At 39.0% G+C, this 27,973-nt stretch overlaps 1 protein-coding gene across 1 annotated transcript; it reads left to right on the forward strand.

Moving 5' to 3' along the window:
* WDCP (WD repeat and coiled coil containing) lies at positions 1-27,198 on the forward strand. Its single transcript, XM_005297337.3, has 3 exons — positions 1-1,954; positions 17,431-17,551; positions 24,683-27,198. Exons 1-3 carry the CDS (start codon positions 32-34, stop codon positions 24,847-24,849), a joined length of 2,211 nt encoding a protein of 736 aa, XP_005297394.2. The 5' UTR covers positions 1-31; the 3' UTR covers positions 24,850-27,198.
* Positions 27,199-27,973: the final 775 nt, after the last annotated feature.

Below are 27,973 nucleotides of genomic sequence, written 5' to 3' on the forward strand. Positions count from 1 at the left end.
ACAATCACCTCTAGGGAGGAAGTTTAAAAGGATGGAGTTGGGAAAGGCAAAACTTCTAAGAACTGGCCTTAATGCCTTGTATCAGGCCATACATCCTGTGCATGGAATTGCCTGGACAGATGGGAAGCAAGTGGTACTGACTGCTTTACATTTTCATCATGGAGAACTCAAGTTTGGTGACTCGAGTGTAATTGGTCAGTTTGAACATGTTCATGGACTTTACTGGGGCTCATGTTGTGCTGCAGACACACCAGCTCTGCTTGCTGTTCAGCATAAAAAACATGTCACTGTTTGGCAGCTGAGCTATAACATTTTGGAAAAGAAAAAGCTCCTGGTTTCTCAGACTTGTGAAATGGGTGAGCCATTCCCAATGCTTCCCCAGGGCTGTGTGTGGCATCCCAAGAAGGATATTTTGGCTGTGCTTACTAAACGGGACGCCTCAGTTTTACACGCTGTTCGTTCTGATAATTCCAGGGTTAAGGCGGATATCAAAAGCAGTGGTCTCATCCACTGCGCTTGCTGGACTAAAGATGGTAATCGCTTAGTGGTTGCTATAGGCAGTGCCCTTCATTCCTACATATGGGATGATGCTCAGAAAGCTTTAAATGCTTGCTTCTTTTGCCCAATATTTGATGTGGGTGGTTATATCTGTGCTATAGAAGCTACTTTAGATTTCCAAATTGCTGTAGCCACAGAGCTTCCGTTAGATAAGATCTGCGGCTTAAATGCAGGCATTACTTTTGATGTGCCATCTGGTACTGAAACAGGTTCTTTAACTTCACAGTCTACTCTGGCACTTGGGGATGAGGAATACTCCATGGACCTAAGAAGAAAATCAATAGATTCAGAAAAATCAGTGGCTGTTGATTCAGTAGCTTCTTCTTCATCAGGTCCTGTGGATTTGACCCATATCCTTGCAAACCATCGGAGATCTGATCCCAGTCCTCTCATTCCTCTGAGACGCAAGGACTATGTCCCTGGAAACAATCAAGACTCTTCATACCTGATCTTGGTGACTTTTGAGAGAAAGGTAACGACCACCCGAAAAGTCAGCATCCCAGGCATTCTGGTCCCTGATATAATAGCTTTTGACCCTAGAGCTCAGATTGTGGCAGTAGCTTCCAATACTTGTAACATTGTTTTGGTTTATTCGGTAACCTCTTCCTGCATGCCCAATATTCAACAAATCCAATTGGAGAAAAGTGAAAGACCGAAGGGTTTGTGCTTCTTGACAGATAAACTCTTGTTGATTTTGATTGGAAAGCAGAAATTCACTGACCCTGCTCTCATTCCATCTTCAAGTTCAGAAAGGTACATTATTCGTTTAATGATCAAAGAATTAATATTTGAAGAAGATTTTTCAGTGCCGTCGGATGCCACCCAGAATCTACTTTCTAATTTTGAATCCTCCATAAATACTCTTGGAAAACGGAAGTTCTTTGAAAATCTTGCCATGGAAGATCAACCCTTGAGCAGGGAGCTGTTAATACCAGGTAGTACTATAATTCAATCCTCTAGTGGCAGGAGAAGGCTTATAGAAGAAGTGAAGAGTCCCAGTTATGAACGAAGCTCATCATCAAGTGTGAGTGACCTTGATGAAAAAAGGGTCTCCGGTGACCCATCCATTGCTTTGGAAACGTTGGATGCTGAGCCAATTAATCGGTCAGTGGCCCTCTTTGGACTTGGTACACCAACCAGGTTTTCCAACAGACCAGCTTCTCCTAAAGGGCAGCTGGATGTGTTTCAAGAAATTTCTGTTTCTCCTAAAAATAACAACTTGCCAAGTGAAAAAGGAGCAAGTCACATATCCAGGAATCTAGAAAGACTCTGTGGCAGCTTCACTGAGTTACAGCTGCACCTTTCTGAACTAACAGACTCCACTAAAAATGGAAAGAGGTTATCTCTAGCATATCCATCTTTTCAGGAGCCACCTTTTGTCCATATCACTTATCAGGTAATTTTTTTTTATTAATTTAACATTCTTATCAGGTAGCTTTTTTAAAATTCTCTTTTTAAACATTTTATTTTAAAGCAAGGGGATGTATTTTAATTTTCACAGTCCAATTAGCAGATTTCATCAGAGCTTGACACTCAACTTGATTCAGAGTTGTGAAATAACTTGCCATTGAAACAGTCACTTGCATTTCTGCAACCAGTTGGCTGAATTTTATAGGAGATTCTGCATAAGAAATCAGGGTCTTTTCTTCCTTCATTGCTCAGATGTAACTACCACTGAGGCTAATTGGAGTTGCATACAAATATCAAAAAGGAGCACAGAACATTAACTATCACTGTACAAAAGGGTTTTGAATTAGTTCAGTGTAGAGATGGGCCCACAAACACTCCCACTGGATGTGACAGCTACTCCCACCAACAAGCCTATGAAGTTCAGATCTGGGTTCAGATCCAAAGTTTGCAGCTAGCCAATATCTCTGATGGGCTGAAACAAAACTTTAGATCTAGACTTTTGCAAAGTTCAGATGGGAAAGAGCTGAACTTTGCAACTTGGCCCATCTCTAGTTTAGTTTTTCACTGACAATATTTACACATCAGGACAGTTTAATTTTTTTAAAAATATTACCATTTTAACTTGATTTCTTTAAAAAATATGTATGTACTTAACTGCTAATTATTTTAACTAATAAATAATATACCAAATAATCAAGTCCTTATCTAGCCCTTATTCAGACAAAACTTCCATTGATTTCAGTGAGAGTTTTAACTGAGTAAGGACTTCAATATTTGGCCCATTATTAATTAATTATTGTTATTATTGAGACACCCTTCAGATTAGTATAATAGGAAACTAGATACATTTATTTGTATATCTTGTAGCTTTTGAAAATACTTTAGGATCCTTTGGTGTGGAAGGCATTACGGAAATATAAGATATTAATTTTTATTATGTAGTGGTATTAAAATTATATATCTCTGGGTCAAATTTGATTCTCAGATGTGCGCCAGTGGTTTCCTGTTACACTAATGACAGCCACGTGCACATCCAAGGAGAGAATCTTCCTCTACACATCCTGTAAGGAAGTGATTACTTGATTCAAACATCATTCATAACACTTTAGAAATTATTTTCTTGCCATTTTGGGGTATTAATGTGTTGGCACTCTGCGTGAAAGCAAAGTGTTTGATCTCGTTTAGTCAATAATTTCACTTGAATATATTGCATAAACTCCAATATAAAAAGAAAAAATACTAATTTAAATATTTTAGTGTTATATTCACCAAAAAGTAAGCTCCTGTACCTTATAGTGAACTGAAGCTCTTTTGCCTTCTGAACATTTACTATCTCATTGTCTTGCAAGAAGCACCTTCTTTTGGGTTAGAATTAGTGGGGCCAATTCTTTTCCAAATAGAAGTTAGGCTATGGGATCTAGCACCGGCATAAGATTTTAATTACGACGTAAGTGCTTGATTGCACATAACTATTTTTGCACAAGTAGTAAGAAATATGATTGCTTTTCTTTTAAATCAAAGTGAATTTGGTGCTGGTAAAACGATGCCAGCCTGACCCCATTGGAGAATGAATTTCTTTGTTTACGAAAAGAACAGGTTGGTTTCTTAGCTCATCCAAAGACAGCACCACATTAAACTAATTCAGAAAAAGAGCCACTTAATGAATGTTTGCAGTGTTGTAGCCATGTTAGTCCCAGGACATGAGAGAGACAAAGGTTGGTGAGGTAATATCTTTTATCAGAAGTTGGGCCAACAAAATATATTACCCTCACCCACCTTGTCTCTCCAGCTTAATGAATAGGTTTCTTCCACATTTAGGTGTTCTTTGAAGGTCTCTCATCTAAGTACTGACCTAGTCTAACCCTTTTTAGCTTCTGAGATGTAGCAATACAATATGAGGTCAAAGATAATGAAAAAGAGATTGATGGCAAAGAGACATCCAGACAGACAGATATATTTTGCCTCAGAGACCGCCAATAATTTTCTCAGAAAATAAATGTTTTGATTAGTTTGGATTCAGACATCTGAGTCTTGTTCCTGCTTCACGAGCTGATTAGCACTCTCTGAGCTCAGAGACCAGCTGAGCCACGGAGTTACAGCCAGGCTCTGTATTCATCCAGCAAAAGGCTCAGGAAATGGCCTTGCTGCCTTATGTATAAATACCTTTCTGTGGTAAACATTCTAAATATAGGTAACACTGCAGTACTGTAATACTGTAGTACAGCATTTATTTGTAAGCTTGTCATTGCAAGGTCTGTGTCTTTGTATGGGTTTGTACAGCACTCACCACAATGTGGGCGCAATCCTGACTGAGGCAGGCATCTGGGCAGTACTGTATTATAAAATACATACAATAATAACTACAACACAGTATAACAATAGGGCTACTTAAAAACATAAAAGTAAGGTTTAAATCATTATAAGTAAAAAACAGCAGTAATTAATGACCAATTATGAACTTTATTATGTGACAATGTTAATATACACCAAACTATTAAGAAAACTATGGTCTAAGATAAATCTGAATCTAAATTATTTAACAATTTCCATTTCTCTCCATAGTAAGTTCCAAAAACGGTATTTGTTTTACACTACCTGTAAGGAGGAGTCTATGTTCTTTACAGATTTGCCATGACAATACTAACTGTAACTTCTGAGACACTTACGTCTATTCAGTAGTCCCCGGGCTTATATCCTATGTAAATTACGGACACTGGCGAGAGCCATGATCACCAGGGATCCTAGAAATCCACTTGCCTTGGAAAAATGTGGAATTTGCACTTTTACAGAGAATCTTTAGTTTTTACCTTTTGTGGGGAAAAAAAACCCATATACAGTGAAACCCCAATTATCTAATCTAATTGGGACCAGGGCCAGAACTGATCATCAAAAATTTGGATAATTAGGAGAATGGACGGGGCATGAACTGTCAGCCCCATGCAGCGGGACTTCAGCTGTCAACTTAAAAATTGTAACTATATCAATAATGTGTTCAACTGATACCTACGTATATTGTGGCTAGGGAAACTAAAGTTCAGCGTTTCATTTTAATCGCAGACAAATGCGGATTTTTATGTTTTTTTATTAGAGAATTTTGGGGGTCTTATCACTGAAAAGTGGGATCCCTGATGACCACTCAAACTTTGGAGCTGTCACAATTGTAGCTTGTGTAATAGCCTTCAGCTATAGAGGTGATGCCATCATTCACTTTGAATAGCATATATTTAGGCTTGGAACTATTAGATTTTTATCAGCAAATGCTGGTAAACATCAATTTCACTGTACACTGTACACAGACAAAAAATATTTCCATTGATAATAATCAAAATGTACGGACAGACAAAGTAAGAAAAATGCAGCTTGTGAATTTATTAGAGTTTTATTTAAGGATATTTACTTTGTATATTTTGACACAATACTGACAATTTGATGGTCAGACAACAATTATTTAATTACAGTAGATGTTGAGATTTGAAAAGTTAAAGCTTTAGAGCTGTTAAAACACAATTGTCTTGTCTGACCCCTCCCCATAATTTCCTGCAACTATGAAAATGTAAATTGATAAAAATATTTTAAAACCTTTAAAACAAGCAGCAATATTATCTGTCAAAAGTACAAAAAAATTAAAATCTAATTCTTCCAGGCCTTCATATATGATTTCAGCTGCATCATGTAGAGATGAATGGTTTTGTGAGTATTGTGGGAGGGCAGGCAGAGAGACTCAGTAACAGGTTTTTATTAAATAAGTAAAAAAAGAGTAAGTAAAATAATGTGGTATAGATTTGTTTCGGAGAGTGCTTTTTGCAACAAGATATTTTATCACTCAGTTTCTCTGTAGAAAAAAAGAACAAGTAATTAGCCCCATTTAGAAACAAATTACAGTAGGAAATTGGACCATCAGGATTCCAGGTGACTGCCATTTAGGCAAACCTCACTAACTGGGATAAGATTCATCTGCTGTAACTTGAAGAATACTGTTAAGCTCACATTTTGTTCACAAGCAGTATTGTCTCAGAAATTGATATCACTGACAGGGTATATCACAAAATTAAACAGAAAACCAAATGTATTTTGGATTATTAGCTATCATGATTTCCCACTTAACACTCACTGATAGTGTATAGAATTCAATTTATACCTGTATAAGCACCCTTCAGACACTGTACATGTACACTGACCTGATCAATTATAAAATAAAGAGAAAAGCAAGGTTGTACAGTAAGTTATGAGACGAGTATAGGGAACAACAACAAAACCTGGGACACGATTATACACAAAAGTGGGAAGGCAAGGGCAGAGGATAGACAGGAGACCAAGGTTAGAGGAGTAAAGTGAATGAGCTAAGGAATAGGTATACAGTATTAGGCGAGGGAGATTGGTGGTAGTAAATTAATCTCTTTATTGGTAATAAAGTCTCAAGGCTTTTGTACATGGCACCCAAATTTCCATCTCCATCAACTTTAAAGGCATGATCCTGCAAGATGTTCAGGTTGGAAGGGGTACATGAGGTACTGAGTACCATCAACTCCTAATGCAGTCAGTGCATATATCTCACTAGAAGAACTCAGCACCTTGACATATAGGATACCAAGCTGTCTATATTACTGTCTTGACTTTTTGATCCAAGCTATACAATAATAACTCTATTAATGAATACATACAAGAATGAAGACTCTCTTTTGGGTAAGATGGCCCTCTTTTGCAACAAGTTTCTGATTCAGCTATCACTTTCCTTAACTCAGGCCTTAACTTTGCTTCCAAAGCAAGAAATCTCAGCGTCATCTTTAACCTCCAACGTTACTTTACTTTCCACATCTCCCTTGTCTGTATTTCTGCTTATCACCAGTTTCAGAACATTATCAGAATTTGTCCTTACCATGTCCTCTCTGCTTTTGCTTACATCCTTATCCAAGCATTAATCACCTCCTATCTTGACTGCTGCAGTTCCATTTTTTATGGTCTTCCTAAATCTCTGCTCTCTAAACTTCAGGCTGCCTGACTAGTCTGTCACTCCAGGAAGCAGAGTCAGATCACCTTTATCTTCCATCATTTTCATGGCTTCCTTTCTATTCTTCAATCCAATTCAAAACTGCCCTCCTGATTATCAAAATGGTTCATGGATTTACTACAGCTGAAAGAAATAGAGGAAGGTACTAGGCTGTAGGTAGATCGGGGGAAATGAAGCACATTTTTTGCCTTTAAAAAAAAAAAGGATGTTTTCTGCATTACATAGCGTGTTTCCATAGAAACAGATTCTGCCACTCTTAGTGACACTAAGGAGTATGTACACATGAGATGCCCCATGGATTTTAATGGGATCATTGGTGGAATAAGGCACTATTCAAGGTGAGTGAGTATCACAATCTGGTCCATAGGTAATAAGCTGGGCTACCTACAACTGTGAGTGGACAGTGTACTCTGATTTGTACCATCTCATCAGTAGCTGGACTTAAATTCATAGAGATGATCTGTGTACCAAGGTGAATGAATGTGGGTGGTACAGGAGGATGTACAAGATTAAAATTAAGCAAAAGGGTTAAGAAGAGGAAAGGATAGAGTTGAAGATATTGGCAGACTGATGGGTGGGGATAAAATATGTTGTTTACTTATAGTACAAACAGATTATATAAGACATGTAATCCAAGGGCTTTTAAAAACCTATTTGCTCTTTGCTTTAGTAAACAATTCCGCCCATAAATATACTAGCTCACATGTTACAAATAGATAGCATGGACTTGACCACTGTAGCCTCCCAGCCATGTGTTGGAAAACAGTTGCTAGTGCATTTCAAGCCCTCAACTGGAAATGACCTTAGAATTTTCATATATTTAGCACACCACTTTTCCTCAATTTTCTTACAAGATTTCTTGAGGTTTGATTGTATTCATACTTCAATATCTGGTTAAGATCTCTCACTTCATTTTCAGTTTTGAATAATGTTATCTTTTGAATAACCTGCACTTTTTGAAACAAGAAAGAATTTGAGATAATAGTTTTTCCTCAAGACCTCCTAAGGTTTGGTGAAAGAAACTCATGAATGGAAGAGACAAATATGACTCAGAAAATAAAGATTCTTAGTGTGATAGGAACATGCCCTGTCACTGAATGGGGGAAGACAGTAGCAAAGAATGATCATTAATCATAGAATCATAGAATTGTAGGACTGGAAGGGATCTTGAGAGGTCATCTAGTCCAGTCCCCTGCACTCATGGCAGGAATACATATTATCTAGACCAGTGGTTCTCAAACAAACTGGCCTGGCCCACCAGGGGCTTTCCCTGAACAAGAGGCAGCCCTAGTTTGAGAACCATTGATCTAGACCATGCCTGACAGGTGTTTGTCTAACCTGCTCTTAAAAATCTCCAATGATCAAGATTCCACAACCTCCCTGGGCAATTTATTCAAGTGCTTAACCATCCTGACAGGAAATTTTTCCTAATGTCCAACCTAAACCACCCTTGCTGCAATTTAAGCCTATTGCTTCTTGTCCTATCCTCAGAGGTTAAGGAGAACAATTTTTCTCCCTCCTCCTTATAACAACATTGTAGTATTTGAAAACTGTTATCAAGTCCCCTCACAGTCTTCTTTTCTCCAGATTAAACAAATCCAATTTTTTAAATCTTCCCTCATAGGTCATGTTTTCTAGACCTTGAATCATTTTTGTTGCTCTTCTCTGGACTTTCTCTAATTTGTCCACATCTTTCCTTAAATGTGGCGCCCAGAACTGAACACAATATTCCAGTTGAGGCCTAATCAGTGTAGAGCAGAGCGGAAGAATTACTTCTCATGTCTTGCTTAGAACACTCCTGCTAATACATCCCAGAATGATGTTTGCATGTTTTGCAAGTGTTACACTGTTGACTCATATTTAGCTTGTGATCACCTATGACCCCCAGATCCCTTTCTGCAGTACTCCTTTCTAGGCAGTCATTTCCTATTTTGTATGTGTGCAACTGATAGTTCCTTCCTAAATTTAGTACTTTGCATTTGTCCTTAATCCTATTTACTTCAGACTATTTCTCCAGTTTGTCAAGATAATTTTCAATTTTAATCCTATCCTCCAAAGCACTTGCAACCCCTCCCAGCTTGGTATAGTCCATAATATTTATAAGTTATTCTGTATGCCATTATCTAAATCATTTATGAAGATAATGAACAGAACCAGACCCAGAATTGATCCCTGTGGGACCCCACTCAATATGTCCTTCCAGCCTGACTGTGAACCACTGATAACTACTGTCTGAGGATGGGTTTCCAACCAGTTATGCACCCATCTTATAGTAGTTCCATCTAGGTTGTATTTCCCTAGTTTGTTTATGACAAGGTCATGTGAGACAGTATCAAAAGCCTTATTAAAATCAAGATTAGGGCTGTCGATTAATCGCAGTTAACTCACGCGATTAACTTAAAAAAATTAATCGGGATTTTAAAAATTGATTGATATTAATTGCACTGTTAAAAAATAGAATACCAATTGAAAATTATTAAATATTTTTGGATGCTTTTCTACATTTTCAAATATATTGATTTCAATTACAACACAGAATACAAAGTGTAGAGTGTTCATTTTATATTATTATATTTTATTACAAATATTTGCACTGTAAAAATGATAAACAAAGAAATACTGAATTGATAAACAATGATAAAATGTCAAGCATCAGAGGGGTAACCGTGTTAGTCTGTATCCACAAAAGAACAAGGAGTCCGGTGCCACCTTAAAGACTAAAAGATTTATTTGAGCATAAGCATTCATGGGTAAAAACCCCACTTCTTCAGATGCATGGACTGAAGATACATCTGAAGAAGTGGGATTTTTACCCATGAAAGCTTATGCCCAAATAAATCTGTTAGTCTTTAATGATAAAAATGATAAACAATTGAAATAGTTTTCAATTCAAATCATACAAGTACCATAATGCAATATCTTTATCATGAAAGTGCAAGTTACAAATGTAGATCTTTTTTTGGTTACATAATTGCACTCAAAAAATCAAAACAATGTAAAACTTTAGACTCTTCAAGCCCACGCTGTCCTACTTCTTGTTCAGCCAATCGCTAAGACAAACAAGTTTGTTTACATTTACAGGACATAATGCTGCCTGCTTTTTATTTACAATGTCACCTGAAAGTGAGAACAGGCATTTACATGGCACTCATGTAGCCGGCATAGCAAGGAATTTACGTGCCAGATAAGCTAAACATTCGTATACCTCTTCATGCTTCGGACACCATTCCAGAGGACATGCTTCCAGGCTGATGATGCTCATTTTAAAAAATGCATTAATTAAATTGTGATTGCACTCCTTGGGGAATAATTGTATGTCTCCTGCTCTGTTTTATCTGCATATTTCGTGTTATAGCAGTCGCGGATGATGACCCAGCACATGTTGTTCATTTTAAGAACACTTTCACTTCAGATTTGACAAAACGCAAAGAAGGCACCAACGTGAGTGAATCTGAAGTGCCTTCCAAAATCTGAGAGGGACGAGGTGTGGAACATGCTTTCAGAAGTCTTAAAAGAGCAACACTCTGATGCGGAAACTACAGAACCCGAACCACCAAAAAAGAAAAACAACTTTCTGTTGGTGACATCTGACTCAGATAATGAAAATGAACATGCGTCAGTCCGCACTGCTTTGGATCATCATCAAGCAGAATCCATCGTCGGCATGGACATCTGTCCTCTGGAAGAGTGGTTGAAGCATGAAGGGACATATGAATCTTTAGCTTATCTGGCACATAAATATCTTGCGATGCTGACTAAACTGTGCCATGCAAACACCTGTTGTCACTTTCAGGTGACATTGTGAACAAGAAGCGGGCAGCATTATCTCCTGCAAATGTAAACAAACATGTTTGTCTCAGCGATTGGCTGAACAAGAAATAGGACTGAGTGGACATGCAGGCTCTAAAATTTTAAATTGTTTTATTTTTTAGTGCATTTTTTTTGTACATAACTGTACATTTGTAAGTTCAACTTTCATGATAAAGAGATTTCACTACAGTACTTGTATTAGGTGAATTGAAAAATACTATTTCTTTTGTTTTTTACTGTGCAAATATTTTTAATAAAAAATAATAATATAAAGTGAGCACTGTACACTTTGTATTCTTTGTGGTAATTGAAATCAATATATTTGAAAATGTAGAAAACATCCAAAAATATTTAAATAAATGGCATTCTATTATTAACAGTGCAATTAATCGTGATTAATTTTTTTAATCGGTTGACAGCCCTAGTCAAGATATATCACATCTACCATAGTATAAATGTAGTATTTCAACTTTTTCCTATCACGTACATTACAAATTTACCTGTTCAGGAAGGCTCAGTGAAGCAGAACCCAGGACAGCAGTAAAAAACCATTAGCTGCTGAGTTTCTGGAAAGCTGTCAAGAAAGGGATAAGAATAAGGTAGAATAACAATAGCTCTTTGGGAGGTGCCAGGCAAATTAGTGTTGCCAACTGCGATTTTATTATAAGTCTAGCGCTATTTAATGTTTTACTTAAAGCTTCAGCTCACTGAGGCATGTGGTTACATGAGATTCTCAGCTTTCATTTAAAAAAAAAAGTTTTCTAGCCCTCATGGTTGCAGAGAAAAGCTTGAACATGTGACTTGAGGGTACCCTAAAGGTTCAAAAACAAAAAGAAAAAACATGCAATCCATTTTTTTAAATCTTGTGATTTTGAAGGCAACTTTGTGATTTTTGGGGTCCTGACTCATGAGTTTGGAAAGTTTGGGTTGGCAATACAGAGGCTGCCTGGCTGCAAGCTATGTGATCCTTTTACAAAGCTGTAAAATCTGGTGGCGGTTAAGCTGCGACAGATGAGGGAAAGGCTTGCTCATGTTGCCAGATTCTTGTTGAGGGAGAGCTGGAACCAGATACATTAAAGGAAGTTGGCCAAAAGAAGCCTGGGCAGATAATATCCACTTGAGTATCTGGAAATATTTGTCACTTCTGTATACGTATCCCCTTAGTCCTCCAATAAACTTTGTTTATGGATAAAGCAGTTTACAGTAAAGACTTTGAAACTGAAAACTACAAGCCCTTTTAGCCTCCTAGAGAGAGCAATACATCAGAATCAGAGATACAGCTTCTAGGAACAGACAGTGAAACTTGATGGAATTGGAGGAAAAATGATCTTGGGGTTAAAGCACAAGGGTGGGAGGCATGAGATCTTGGTTCTATTCTCTACACTGCCACAAATTACCTGTATGGGCTTCAGTAAATCACTTAATTTCTCTGTGCCTTGGTTTCATTATCTATAAAATGGGAATAATAATCAACTACCTCTCAAGAATGTTATGAGGCTAAATTGATTAATGTATGTAAAGCATTATGTGTTCCTCAAAGAAAAGGTGCATTATTGTTACTTAAACTAAATGATAAATCAGAAGAGGCTGAAATAATTTGGAGCAATTAAAAACAGAGGAAGCCCATGATCTAACAGAATTCTCCAACAGTCAGACATAAAATGTAACAGAGATTAATTTATCTCTACAAACAGGAGAAGTGCCTGACCACTGGAGAGAGACTAATATAACACTAATATTTAAAAGCAATGAAAAGAAAAAAACCTGAAACTAAAGATCTGGATTTCTGAAATCTGTACAAGGAAAATATGTAAAATCATAGGCAGGAATAAGATAAAAGATCTTGGACAGAGCAGAGTGATCTAAGACAGTCCATGTGGTTTTATAAAGAGTAAGTCATACTATAAAATTGTGATTCACTTCTCGGGGGAGGCTACAATAAGAGCTGGCAGGATTAAGCAAAAAACATAATGCAACAAATTCATCCCTAACATAACTTCACTAATTATAATCAACTGATTTGTAGTCAATTGAGATGGAGCTGGGATGAATTTGTCTTGATCATTCTTGACTTGAAGATAACTGGTATGAAGAAATGGGCCTCCACTACATCCAAAACCCCTTCAAATTCTATGAAGGATCACCTTTGGGTCAGAATTTTTCAGCTCAGGCCCATCATTGTTTATAAGTTATTGATGCAAGAGCAAATCAGACAACGTTTTTTTGTTTCTACCAGTATTCAGGCAAAATGTGGCAGTACATTTGGATCGTACAAGCTCATAAGAACAAAAAAACCCACCACTTTGCTTTTGTGCACAAATATCTGTTCTGCATATGCAAATATCAATTTTTTGAGTGCAAATGCAAAGGTCTGCAGGGACACTCATTATACCCATTGCTGAAAATTATGTCTCTTGAACCCTGTGTATAAATCTAAGTGCAATATAGTATTACTAAAAAGAAAAGCAAGAACTTGAGGGGAACTAAAATGACCAGGGAAGAGGTCTCATAAATTATGGCTACAAACAAAGATTAAAGAAATTACCAGTGGTTTAAGATCAGAAAGGGGACTTATTTGAAGTATTTCAAATTACTTGGAATTTTTTCTTCCAGTCATTACAAAACAACAAATTGCTAATTATTTTTAGCATGGGGACAAGAATACAAATATCTGCAGGGATTTTTTTTTTATTTAGAGACATTTGTACAGTACCTATCCTAATAGGACTTCTCAGAGCAACCATAATACACAAATTAAATAATATTAAGGTACTCATCTGCATGAGTTATTTAAAATAGAATGGGGAAAAGGTAATTTCACAGAAGTTCAGTGGCACTGTGATGGTATTTATAACCCAGTGTGGTTACGTGAAAACCAGGAGGATTTAATGTGCTGCAATGAAAGAAAAGAGACTACGTGGTTTAGGAAGGGTTTAAAACGCTGCAGGGTAAAGAGCACGTGGCTGCAGAAAAACTGTTTGAGATGTGGACAGAATCAAAAGCAGCAAGAGAGCTTGAATAGAAACTAAGAATTGAGCATTAAAGGAGATTAGGAGACATTTATTTAAGCCAAAGGTTAATTAACATGTGGAACAGATTACTCAGTACAGAAATAGAAGATGCAGCTGTGAACTGATTTAAAAAGAAGTTTGACATCAAGAAGAAATATCAAAGGATACAAAGTGCAAACACTAACTAGAGAAGAACCCAAATTAGGTTTAGGGTAGATGGTGTCTCTTCTTTCTGTCCTAAAATGTTACAGTGCTGCAGTTGGTTTCATGTTGAATACACAAAAGGAAAAGTTGGAGGAGGAAGGGGTCAACAGCATAGTAATTAAATTAGAAGATTATGTTAAATTGGGAGGTGTTGCAAACACAAGTGATGCCAGAGGAATAAAATAGGTTCTAAAGTAAGGGAAAATAAGGGCAGGAAATAAAGTGAACTTCAAAGTAGAAAAATACAGTAGTATGTTTTAGGGGGAAATAATCCAAACCATAGATATTTAATAATGGCAGAGAGTCACTTGAAAAGCAGTAATGTTGAAATTTGTCTCTGGATAATAGTGGACAGCAAATTATATATAAGCATATATATCAATTACATAGCTACTTAGACTTTACAATCATCAGCTGTTCCTCATGCTGTGGTCTTGTGGACTTGGGCTTGGATTCACAGAGGTATTTAGGCTCTTAATTTCTATTGACTTTGATGAAAGTTGGGAGCCTAAATATCTCTGTGGATCTGGACCAAAATGGGCGGTCATCAGTAGGAACAGAATTCAGAGGCCTCAGTCCAGCTAAAGTCCACCCAACACAGCACCAAAAAGGAGGACAAGGCTGGCTGTATGCCATCTTTATACTCCCCCATTCTCTGGTTTGTCTGGTTTGGCTCCCAGTATAAGTTCCACCCCTCCTTAGAAAGCTATACCAGACATGTCAAGACAGATTCCCCAGCTGCCTGATTAGGGCAGATCTACAGTCCCTCTGTTCTGCTAGAGCTGTGAGATGGATTGTATTGGGGCCAAATGTGTGACAAACACATACCTGTACAACTGGAATTAAGGAGGCTGCTTATTAGTTGTAGTAGCATTAGGCTTGTAAGCTCTGTAGGCCAATCACTAGTGGATGACATGATCAGATCCACTTAAGCAGGACTGAAATTCACCCAGAAGAGGACAGACACTTATACACATGGCCCAGTACATTACATACTCCTGAGGGCATTCTGTGCCAAAAAATTAAAAATTCTGCACCAAAAAATAAATAAATTCTGAGCACACAATATTTTAAAATTCTGCAAATTTTATTTGTCAAATAAATGTGGAGGCTCCAGCATGGCATTGGGGAGCACAGGCCATTGGCTGCACAGAGGTGGGAGATCACTGTGCAGCTCCCCCACCAGGACACGTATTCAGCGGTGAGGCTGCACCCAACTCTGACACAGCACAAGGACCAGGCCTGCCCCAGAAACACCCCATGGCTCTTCCTCTCCCTACTAGGTGTACCAGGTATGGGCAGGCAGGCTCATCAAGGCAGGATCCAAGTGTTGAGGGGTTTAGTGTGTGGGGATCCAAGTGCAGGGGGGATCCAGATGCACAGGGGATTGTTGGGGGGTTCTGGGTGCAATGGTAAAGGGACTCTGCAGGGGGGTCCAGATGAAAATGGTTGGGGCTCGGGGGGGGAGGGGTGTCTGGGTGTGGGGAGCTCAGTGGGGGGTCCAGATGCTGGGGGAGTGGGGCTCAGTGGGGTGGGGATCCAGGTTCAGCTGGTTGGGGCTCAGTGGGGTGGGGAGCCGGGTGGCTTATAGGGGTGGTCCAGGTGCAGGGGGCTTATTGGGGGAGTTCTGAGTGAGGGGTGTGTGGGGCTCGGCGGGAAGGTCTGGGTATGAATGGGTCTGGATGCACAGGGGTTGGGTGGATGGGGGAGCAGCTCCCTGTACAGGGATCCCTCCCCCTGCAGCTGAGGAGCGATGGATGCAGGAAGGGGGCGGGCAAGGGAGTTTGCAGAACTTCCTGAAGCTAAGGGAGAAATCTGGGGGTGTGACTGACCCAGCCCCGGATGCCATGCATGGGAAGAGGAAGTCCCGTCCTCCCCAGCTCTGAGCCCAGCGCAGGATAGGATCCACCACCTGGGTCTTGCCCAGTTCTTCCCCCTGCCCCATAGTGACTTACCTCTCTGCTGGCTGCTCTGGGCACCTGAAACACACTGCTGGGAAGGGTCACATGACTACTCTCGTGGCTTCCCTTTGCTTCCCTGTCAGAAAGTCATTTTTCTGCGAGGAAGCAAAGAAATGTGCAGGGAACATAAATTCTGTGCATGTGCAGTAGCGCTGAATTCCCCCAGGAGTAGTTAAATTTGCAAGGCAATAGGGCATCAAAGAAGCTGGTGCAGTTTTGAGCTGCATGTTGTAGCCAATGATTTTAGCTTAGTAGTCATTTATTGTGTGATGTTATGATTAATCAATTTGTTATGTTACATATATTCATTGTATGTTAATTAGAGTTAATTTGTAGGATTATAAAAGTATAAGATTGATCAGTATTTAGAGGAACTCAGTAAGTAAGGAACTAAGTACACATGAGTAAGACAAGCTGAAACACAAGACCTGTAGGTTGAGGCCTGCAAGACTTTAGCTTAGCTATTTTAGGTGTTGGAAACAAGAAACAATGACATAAGTGACCAAGAAATAACTCGATGCCCTAAGATTATGCGGAAAGAGGTACCAACTAGTAAAATTGCACAAAATTACTCAGAAGATTAATATTAGATCGTAAAAATATCATACAGATATTTCAGGTATATCAGACACATGTGTTAAACCACGGGATACAGGTTGTGCATCAATGCTAATGAGAACAAAGGGAACTTACACAGCCTATAGAAAATTGGGGTCCCTTAAGTTTCTAGGGGACACTGACCAATAAGAGAAAAGAGGGTGGACACTGTTATTGACACACGCAGAATGTAGGTGTAGACAGAATCACATTATAAATAGAGGATGCCCAGAATGGGAAAACTGAGCTCCCTCTGGGAGATTCCAGCAGGAACCATCCCTCTACTGATGATCAAGCCATGAGAGACCCATCAGACCCTAACACTGTTGTTAAGAATGTGAGTATAACTATATTTGTAACTTGTGCATAGGTCTCTATAGAATTTCTATATGCTTGGGTAATCATAACTTAAAACTTTTAAAACAGACTAGACTTTGTACTAGTGAAGGTATGTGTGGTCACTACTCTTGGTCTTTATGTGTTCCTAGAGACTCTAACTCTGAAGCAAGCAGCAGAGGTGACTTTCACTCTGTTAAGCTTAAAACTGTAGCTGCCAAAGCTGAATCCATGGTGATTTAATACCATTTTATAAAATTCACTTTAAATAAAATAAAGGGCTACAACCTGCAGACATGACTCTAAGGAGCCAGGAGCCAAATGAGTCCCTCTCTTCTTGGGTCTGGTGAGACAGAACCTGTAATATTGCAATCAAATATGGGTGCCTTATTCCCATAAATATATAGATACATTGTTTGGAGTAAAGAGAAGATGAAAACCCAAAATGATAAAGGAGCTGTAGGGCCTGATTCTTGAAGTAAAAAGTGGCTAGTATTCTAACATGACCTTTTCTTTTACCTGTATGTCTCCGCAGAAGTATTTCTCAAATGGAGCTGTTGCTGAAGAAACAAGAACTGTTCTCCTTTGTGATGGCAAGATCCATCTGAATTTAGTCCAGCAGCTTTTTGATCTACCCATTATTGAAATGAAACATGGTACGTTCTGTATATTTCTGGTGGCTGGGTTACAGACGACATTTTCAATATCAAAGTTGTACTTGGAAACATATATAGGTATTTTGACATTTTTCCCAATAAGCCCTTGTTTTTCTTGTCTGAAACATGGCAGAATCTAGTAGTCCTGGCTTGAAGTAGTAATAACAAACACCAAACACCTGGTTTCCATCATCAGCACACCACTATAAAATTTGTTCTAGTACCCCTGTCAGAACATCTCCCAAAATTACACCTCTACCCCGATATAACGCTGTCCTCAGGAGCCAAAAAAATCTTACCGCATTATAGGTGAAACCGCGTTATATCGAACTTGATTTGAACCGCCAGACTGTGCAGCCCCGCCCCTCCGGAGCACTGCTTTACTGCATTATATCTGAATTTGTGTTGTATCGGGTCGCGTTATATCGGGGTAGAGGTGTACTTAAATGTTAAGGATGATTGCATAGCTGCCTATGACAGAGTGCTGGGCAACAGCACCTAAGCCAGCACTCTGGTCACTGCGGATCTAATTACCCCAGAGAAGACCTCATTAAGAAGAGTTGTGCCTAACTGACGGGCTGGAGAGAACTAAGAGGCTAATTAGGCCGTTAGGCAAATGGTACAAAAGGCACAGGAAGGAACTGGGATGGAAGGAAGCAGAGAGAGAGAGAGAGATTGATTGATTGGATTGATTGATTGATTGATTGATTATTCTTCCCTGCTTACCTCAGGAGCTGAAGACTCCCTAGGACAGTAGGTGTAAGTAAGGCTGTACAGAGTATAAGGATGGTGGAAAGCAATATTGTAAATTATAAATATTGTAAATTGCATGGGGTGTTTTACCAGTAAAAATGTCTTTGAGCTGTTTGTGGACTTAAGCAGAGTCAAGACAGAGTAAGGCGGCAATGACAGAACAAGTAGTAATGGCTCAAGTGGCAGTGGTGGAGGTTTAGGTTGGATATTAGGAAAAACTTTTTCACTAGGAGGGTAGTGAAGCACTCGAATGGGTTACCTAGGGAGGTGGTGGAATCTGTTTCCTTAGAGGTTTTTAAGGTCAGGCTTGACAAAGCCCTGGCTGGGATGATTTATTTGGGGATTGGTCCTGCTTTGAGCAGGGGGTTGGACTAGATGACCTCCTGAGGTCCCTTCCAACCCTGATATTCTATGATTCTATGAAGAGCAAGTGTGCCCTGCCATGCTGCCCCCAAACCAGAGCAATCAGTTAGATTCCTCTGCGGAGGGAGACGGAGAAAATAATCAGAACACAAAGTTCTTTGTAAACAGGGATGCTTCCTTTTAAAGCCTTTTGGCATCTTTACCCCTTTCCACAAACATGCCATGTACCTGATGATACGAGAGGTTGCGGGGGGGAAATCATTCCTGGGATATTACACTTTTTATGTCTGGAAATTCTTGGGATTAGTGTAATCTAAAATTAGCACAGGAGTTCTAATCTGCCAAACTCTTCTCTTTACCTTCCACCTGTGATTTATTTGTAAAGATGGGGAGGAGCCAGGAAAATCTTCTCCCTGGTCCCTGAACTATCCAATCCTTATCTGCAAATGTTTATCAGCTTCTCAGCCACTGCAGGGCATTTATTTCTCCTCCTCTCCTCTGAAATGGTTTCTGTGGCTTGTTTTATCACACGTTCTATACATTATAAATGTTTGCCTTGGTCTGTAGCTGTGATCTCTTTGAGTGGCTTCCCTCCCACAGGGACACCCAACAATAAATTCCTACCTCCCAGCCCAGTTGCCACCAACAAATAAATATTCCTCATATTTAGAGCTGGGTGGGAGATGATTTTCCTGTCCTATGAAAATTTTCAACATTTCAAAAATGTTCAGAGAGCAAAGGCAATCCTGGCCCCAATAACCTAGTGGTTAGGGCACTCACCTGGGATGAGGGAAACCTAGGTTTAAACCCCTGCTCTGAATCAAATACTTGAACTTGGCTCTCCCATATCTACCAGGCTATTGGCTATTCTGGGATGGGATTCTCTCTCTCTCTCTCTCTCTCTCTCTCTCTCTCATTTTGACCAAAACTTCCATTCTGTACCTTAGAAACCTTCCTATGTAATATGCTATGATTGGCAGCTCACTGCTAAACAGAGACTAGTAGAGGGATGGCACGGGTGCTGTCAGTGAGGACAGACTAGCGTAGGAAAATCTGCACAGCAACTGCTTACACTGGGCCTGATTCATCCTGGTGCTGATGCTGAGACCAGTGCAAAAACTGAGGATGGTGTCTCCCTGACACTGGGGATCCCTGAAACTGGTTTGGTCTTGGGCTGCCTTAACTTGTACCCTGGCTGCAATGGTCTCTCTCTGGGTAGCCCTAGCAGCCAAGCATGGGTGGGACATAAGACATCTCTCCCTTTATCAGCATACCTTTTACACTGGAGGTGGCTGCAGGTGGTGGAATAGAGGCAACTATGCCAACTGTTCACCTACTGGGGAGGCCTTCTATGGAATTGGTATTTTCAGAGAGATCCCTTTGCAGCAACACAAAGTGGCTTTAGCATGGGGAGGAGGGGATGAATTCCCATCTTTGGCCAGCACTACCAGTTCTTGATTTTAAGAGCACCAAATTCACCTGTTTGATTAAAAAAAAAAAAGACATGGAGAGATTATTATGAAAATTAACAAGAAAGCCTGAGAGAGAGCCTCTTTTCAGCCTATAGAAAGGCTGATAATTTAGTTAACATCGACACTCTTCATTTTGATGCCCCAGGTTTTATAGAAGACAAATGCCACAGCACAGAAGCACCTCCAGATGTCTCTTCTGTCCAGTGTGCTGTTACACTCTTCAAAAAAGAAGTCTGTTTGTAAAGAGCAAAGGGAATTGTTGAACCAAGAATCCCTCTCAAACCATGCAAAATGTACCAGATTCAGAGCAGAGGGATTTATGTGATTCTTCAATCAATTGAAGAACTGACCGGGAGTGGGGAGAGGTTGCGCTCCCTGAGTTTTCTTTTGAGTTTGGGATTTAGGTGAGCTGCAAAGCTCAAAGTATAATCCATCAAAATTGCTGAGTTTCACCTCGTTTTGCATTGAAACCCTGTAAATCCACAAGTTTTGCATAGTTTTGACACAAAACCATGAGATGGCCTGGGCACAAGTGTTTGTGAACATTAGCAGACTGTACCACAAATGTGGGGTGATTTTTCCAGTTTGCAACAAAACACAAAGTACACTGAAGGGTTAACAAAAATGTTACTCAACTCCATCCCATCCTCTAACGCCACATAATTAGATGGGACACTTTGACAAATGTCCTTAGTTTGCAGTGATGGTTTCCAAATTTTTTTCTTTTGAATTAACATTTTGAAATGCTAATCTGCAACAGTGGGCCAAATTCATACTGATGCAAACCCACTGAAATGAATGGAATTGCATCAGGAATGAACTTAGCCTTGCCCTAAATGCTTAAGTCCAGCAGCATAATGCCATTACCCTTGCTAAATATAGCCTGTCAAATACAGCATTGGTAACAGCACATATTTGGAGGTCTCAGTCTTCTGCAGGTCATCTGTAATAGTTATGCAAGGTAAAAGCGTATTTTTAACATTACTTTTTGCACCACCCTATCTCTAAGTAACAAAACATTTTGTGGGATATAATATAACACGAGTGTTAACTTATTGCAATTGTGATTTTTCAAACTTTCAGATGAATAGGGATAAAAACTCACAAGAGAATAATAAAAAAACAGGTTTTATCAGTTTGGCTGATAATGCAGTTCTGTTGATTTGTGTGGCAGCATTTCCAATTACAGCCCTCTAGTTTATGGACTCCAAAGTCTGTCCAGAATTAGAAAGAAGGTATTAACAGAAAAAGATTAAAGGTTCATGGTTAGGAATGACAATCTTCTTATGACGTTATAGGTGACATGACAACATGAAATAGTGAAGCAGCTTGTGAAAGTGCTTAGTTAATAGCATAAAGAAAGGAGATTTCGCTTTGCCAAATACACAATGTTGCAACTGAAAAAAAAAATCAAGCACAGCATTTTAGGGTTTTTATACTTCCTTTTTCCATAATCTTTTTCATTTTGTGTAGAAAAGCAAAATGTATAAGAACTATTAAAATATACACAATGAAACATAACCTGCCTTCCTATATATCAAATGATGCTATTCAAGGTCCTCTATTCCATAATTACAAGACAAGTAGGCCTTATCAATAATATGGCACACACAGGTTCACAGAGTGGTACTGCTCTCAGTGTTCTTTCTTCTGAAATGTCCAACTGAATAAAACAAAGGATATACAGACAAATTGTTATATATGTGTATGTTATGTCCTAGGATAACATAATAGGTAGCCCATTAAGGAAAAGACCCACTAACAGTAAACATACACAGTAAATATTGCTTTATTTTAAAAGGTGATTTACAAAGGAAAGAAAATGGATTTGTATTATTTTTTGCATCTATATGATGCATGAAGCAAACCTGAATGGTTTTGATTTTCTTTCTTTAGTTCTTCTTTTTTTCTGCTTTTTTTAAACATTAGAAATTCAGATCTGTCTACCCTATATTTTCCTGAGAATCTGTGGACATCTGGCGAACTAGTAGGTTTATGATATCAGAAATACTAGACAAGTGAAACCTAATTAATTGAGAGGGAAAGTGATTTTTATTCAGTCTGTTTAAAAATCTTGTTGTTGTTATTGTTATCACCTATTTAATACAAATGCCCGAGAAACACTTGGGAGAAAATACATCTTTGTCAGAGATTCAACAACCCACCTCTTCAACTGAGGAGTAAGAAAGCTCAAAATCCACATTTCTGAGACCTCTAACAAGTCATCCCAAAAACCCACTAAGAACAAGACTTGACATTCCTGATATTTCTTAGGTAAAAACCAAGCAATAATAAAAAAACAGATATATGAAAATGGGATCCTTTCAAGACCTCTTTATATCATAATTAGGGCTGTCAAGTGATTGAAAAAATTAATCGTGTGATTAATCGCGCTGTTAAACAATAAAAGAATACCATTTATTTTAATATTGGATGTTTTCTACATTTTCAAATATATTGATTTCAATTACAACATGGAATACAAAGTGTACAGTGCTCATTTTATATTTATTTTTTATTACAAGTATATACACTGTAAAAAAACAAAAGAAATAGCATTTTTCAGTTCACCTAATGCAAGTACTGTAGTGCAATCTCGTTATCATGAAAGTTGAAACTTACAAATGTACAGTTATGTACAAAAAAATTGCATTCAAAAATAAACAAAGTCCACTCAGTCCTACTTCTTGTTCAGCTAGTAGCTCAGACAAACAAGTTTGTTTACATTTGCAGGAGATAATGTCCACTTCTTGTTTACAATGTCACCTGAAAGTGAGAACAGGCATTCTCATGGGACCATTGTAGCCGGCGTCGCAAGAAATTTACCTGCCAGATGTGCTAAAGATTCATATGTCCCTTCATGCTTCAACCACCATTCCCGGGGACATGTGTCCATGCTGATGACGGTTCTGCTCAATAACAATCCAAGCAGTGCGGACAGACACATGTTCATTTTCATTATCTGAGTTAGATGCCACCAGCAGATTTTCTTTTTTGGTGGTTCAGGTTCTGTTGTTTCCGCATCTGAGTGTTGCTCTTTTAAGACTTCTGAAAGCATGCTCAACACCTCATCCCTCTCAGATTTTGGGAAGGCACGTCAGATTCTTAAATCTTGGGTCAGGTGCTGTAGCTATCTTTAGAAATCTCACATTGCTACCTTTGCATTTTGTGAAATCTGCAGTGAAAGTGTTCTTAAAATGAACATGTGCTGGGTCTTTATCTGAGACTGCTATAACATGAAATATATGCCAGAATGCGGGTAAAACAGAGCAGGGACGTACAATTCCCACCCGCACCCCCAAAGGAGTTCAGTCACAAATTTAATTAACGCATTTTTTTTAACGAGCATTATCAGCATGGAAACACGTCCTCTGGAATGGTGGCTGAAGCATGAAGGGGCATACGAATATTTAGCATATCTGCCACATAAATACCTTGCAATGCCGGCTACAAAACTGCCATGCAAATGCCTCTTCTCACTTTTAGGTGAAATTGTAAATAAGAAGAGGGCAGCATTATCTCCTGTAAATGTAAACAAACTTGTTTGTCTTAGCGATTGGCTGAACAAGAAGTAGGACTGAGTGGACTTGTAGGCTCTGAAGTTTTACATTGTTTTGTTTTTGAGTGCAATTATGTAACAAAAAAATCTACATTTATAAGTTGCACTTTCACGACAAAGATTGTACTACAGTACTTGTATGAGGTGAATTGAAAAATACTATTTCTTTTATCATTTTTACAGTGTAAATATTGTAATCAAAAATAATATGCACTTTGATTTCAATTACAACACAGAATATAATATATATGAAAATGTGGAAAAACATTCAAAATATTTAATACATTTCAATTGGTATTCTATTGTTTAACAAGGTGATTAAAACTGTGATTAATCATGATTAATTTTTTTAATCGCGATTTTTTTGAGTTAATCATGTGAGTTAGCTGTGATTAATCGACAGCCCTAATCATAATTAGGAGTGGGGAAAAGTACAAAGTCATTTTTTCTTCTGCATGTCACCTGAATTTAGAGCTGCTGAACAGTGCTGGATTGAAAGCCCTGGAGATGGAAGTTTCTATTTATCCCCAAAACAAATATAGCATAGGTACTTTCTTAATCATTTATTTTAATTTTTGTCATTCCTTCATCATTTGGGAGGAGGGAATGAGCAGATGGATGAGCAGAAGTAGATGGCATTGGAGCATAGGTTAGTTGTGGAAGGCTAGACAAAAAAGTTTTGAGGAGGAAAGTGGGGGTGCTTAGGGGACATCCACATTAGCAAAAATTGAATTTGTTTTTCACTATCACTGAGCAGGGTTAGTAAAAATGCCGGAGCCCTTTGTACACTAGGACTTCCATTAATGTTACCATTGGGGAAGCTTCACTTACAGTGGATTGCCAGATATGAATTTTGCTAGTATAGACAAGGTTTTAATGCCAAGGAAAAGGAAGGCTAATTTGCTGGACTTTTAAAGTGTGATTGTATATTGTATGTAATCACATCAGTACATTCATTTTCTTTAATGCTCAATTTCTTTATAGGTTCTTCTTGGATTGTTCTCACTGCAGACAGCGAAGGCTTTGTTCCATTAATGTTCAAAGCAAAACAAGAGATAATCATAAGGGATGGAAGTGACAGTTCAGAAGTCTGTGGAAGTCACTCCTGCAAAAACAGCATGTCTATACAACCACCAAGCAGTGTGACATAATTTCAGGATGAAGAATGCGAATGCCCTTCTGTTATGAGACGATAAAAAAAGACATTCTGCAGTATCAGAAACTGCATGACTAGAAAACTGTCTCCCATATATTCAGTGCGTTGAAACTGTAATACATGTGGCCCAGTTTCACAGTAGTTAGATCCTATCTGGGCTTCCATGGTCCCTGCTGCAGAATCAGCTCTAGATTCATGTCTATTTCATCTGACACTCATAAGGCTTGTGGCAGGTTTTGAGCAGTGGGTGGGAAAGACTGTTTCTCTGTAGCTGGTACTTTAATTCTGTTCAAGATATTCTTGGAGTGGCAAGTTAAAATCGTGTGATGAAAATAATGGATAAATATCAAGAGTGGGTGGGGCAACTCAGCAGTAACAGGTACACCTTTTGTACTAAAAGCTGGTGTTACTGAAGGAAGTTTTTAAAGTTCATTTCTGTTTATTAACATACACAGAAAGCTGTCACTTTTTTGGCTTGGCAACAGTTTGCTGCTCCAGTGGATCCTAGGGAAACTTGCAGCATTTTGGAGAAATACATGATTTTTATGTGAAGATGCATGACTGTTAAAAGAGCTATATCAGTGTCTCATCTGCCATGAGGATTTGTATAGCGGAACCTAGGAAAACAACTATTTAGCATGCAATAAAGGAGGAAAAAAAAGGTAAAGCAAGGATCGAAGACATTCAAAGACACTACGTAATACAGGCACATCCTGGGAGCAGATGGACCGATTTGTGGGAGCTCAAACTATAATGATTATGAGGATGAGAGAAGGAACAACAAAGGAATTGAATAAACTCTCACTGTTTTTCCAGGAAGTGGGGAGGGAAGGGTGAAGTGTTACAGTCCATCCTGTGTGTGGCTACTGCTTCTCCTACTGGGTATGCACTGACAGAAAGTATGGAGAGGCATACCTGTTTCATCCTTTGTGCTAAAGGAATGAAGGATGAATTTTTATGTAATCTTTTCCCAACGCATTTTAGTCCTTAAGTTTGTTATAAACATTTATCTTCACAGTCTGAATTTTTGTCTCTGTGAATATCTCTGAGAAGTGTTTTCCCTGCACCTTGGGAATCTTGGTAACATTGTTTATATAGCAGACATATGGTAAAATCTATGTGATAAACCGCATTTATCATACAACTCATTTCACTTGCACTCTCCCCATAAATGAATCTCCTCCTGGGACTTATTCTAACATTCCACAGTACTGAGCAATAAAAGACATGTTTCTTTCTATTCCCCCAAAATGTGGGATTTCTCTTCCAAAATTACATAAGCCTATGGCTCGAGATGGGCAATAATCAGTCTTCTACCAATGAAAGGTTTAAGGTTCAATATCACATATCAGGGCCAGCAATGGAAGCTTTAAACCATCAGTTTAAAGGCAAGAATTTTTCTACCCCTTTCCCAATACCATACGGCTAATACTGGTAGGTCACAAAATCTTGGACCTTAAAATCCCAGCATTGCTAGCGGGGAAAAGTATGTAAAAATAATTTTAGGTAATTTTTAGAGGTTTTTAAAATGTGGCCTCTCCAAGACCAGTACCATTGGACTCTTATACTAAGGTAGCCTCTGTCCCTTAACATTGGGTAAAAGGGCCAGAGCAGCATCTAGGGCTCTAAAAATCTCAAATCCAGCTGGGGGGCCAATTTCTTGAGAGGCTTTCTGAGGACTCTTTACAAGCCCTGGTGTAGGAGATGTGTTGGGTGTGGGGCTGGAAGCAGGAAGTGTGTGTCAACAGCAGGGCTGTAGCATGCAGCACTGTGGAAATTCCAGGCAGCAGTGCAGTCCACAGGGCCAGCCCAGGGAGGCAGCTGTAACTTAGACAGGCTCCGTAATTTATTCCAGGGGCCACTCCACCCCCCAGAATAACCAGGGGTCAAGAGGACACAAAGATGGTTTAAAGCCACCTTAGCAGCACTCATTCCCTCTGTGCTGCACCTCTTAGAATAGCAGTATCATCGTAGCACTGCCAGAAAAGGGTGATCTTACTCCATGTATGCACTGGAGAGGTACTGTGCTATTATCAATCCTGGGCAAAGTACTGGCTACTGTTATGCTGAATAGAATGAACAAGACAGTGGATGAAATGTTACGAGAAGAACAGGCGAGGTTCCATCCATGTAGCTCATGTTGTGAACAGATACTCACTCTTCAACAGATCATCAGCAAAGCTCCTCTTTGGCAAAACCCCATCTTAATCAACGTTAAGAAAGCACGAGATAGTGTCCACAGAGAGACACTGTGGAATATTGCTAGCAGTTATGGGATACCAGACAAGCTGATCAACATAATAAGGAGTTGATATGATGGAAGTAAGATCAGATACTGGGCTGGGTGAGTGGTTCGATATTATAACTGGAATTAGACAAGGGTGTGTGTTATCACCAATCCTTTTTGCATTAGCAATAGACTGTGTGATGAGCAACAAAAGGTGTAAAATGGGATCGTGGAGATGAGTTACATGATCTTGGCTTTGCCGACAACATTGCTTTACTAAGTACGACAGGGAATGGAATTATTGCCCTTATGTCAGAGAGAGAAGAGCAAGCAGCCCAAATTGGAAAGTAAATGCAGATAAAACCAAGATTATGAAGATAGGAAACTGGACAACAGATGCAAAGGTGTATGTGACTGGATAAGAAATCGAAGAGGTAGAAGAGTTCTGTAACCGGGAAGTGTGATGACATTTGAAGGTGGCTAAAATAAAGATGTTCATACGAGATTAGGAAAAGCAAACACCACTTTTGAAAGGATTAACAACATCTGGTCAAACAGAGGTCTCCACACCAAACTAAAGGTCAGATTATACCATGCAATTGTACTGAGCATGCCACTGTACAGAGCAAAGACACAGCCAATGACAGTGGCTAACAAAAAAAGATTGGAGGCTGGCTGTAATGGGAGCCCTCACCCCTGGAGTTCCCCCTGGCAGCTCCGTGCAGTGCCACCATTACATCCCTGCCTCAGTTTCCCCTGAAGGAAGGTTTTAATAAATCCTAGAAAGCTTATATCTTCAACAGCAGGATCTAGTTTATTCAACTCCAAAGACAGAACATCACACAAATAGGCCTCCCCCTCACCGTCACTATCTGCAGAGAGGAGGGGCTGA

The sequence above is a fragment of the Chrysemys picta genome, chromosome 3 (assembly GCF_011386835.1).
Source record: "Chrysemys picta bellii isolate R12L10 chromosome 3, ASM1138683v2, whole genome shotgun sequence".
Classification (NCBI taxonomy): Eukaryota; Metazoa; Chordata; order Testudines; family Emydidae; genus Chrysemys; species Chrysemys picta.

Bases quoted from the DNA above. Each gene is read 5' to 3' on its own strand.
- WDCP (XM_005297337.3), top strand. From the start codon at position 32: ATGGAGTTGGGAAAGGCAAAACTTCTAAGAACTGGCCTTAATGCCTTG. The intron at 1,955-17,430 runs GTAATTTTTTTT...ATGTCTCCGCAG, and splicing joins TTGTCCATATCACTTATCAG to AAGTATTTCTCAAATGGAGC. The intron at 17,552-24,682 runs GTACGTTCTGTA...ATTTCTTTATAG, and splicing joins CATTATTGAAATGAAACATG to GTTCTTCTTGGATTGTTCTC.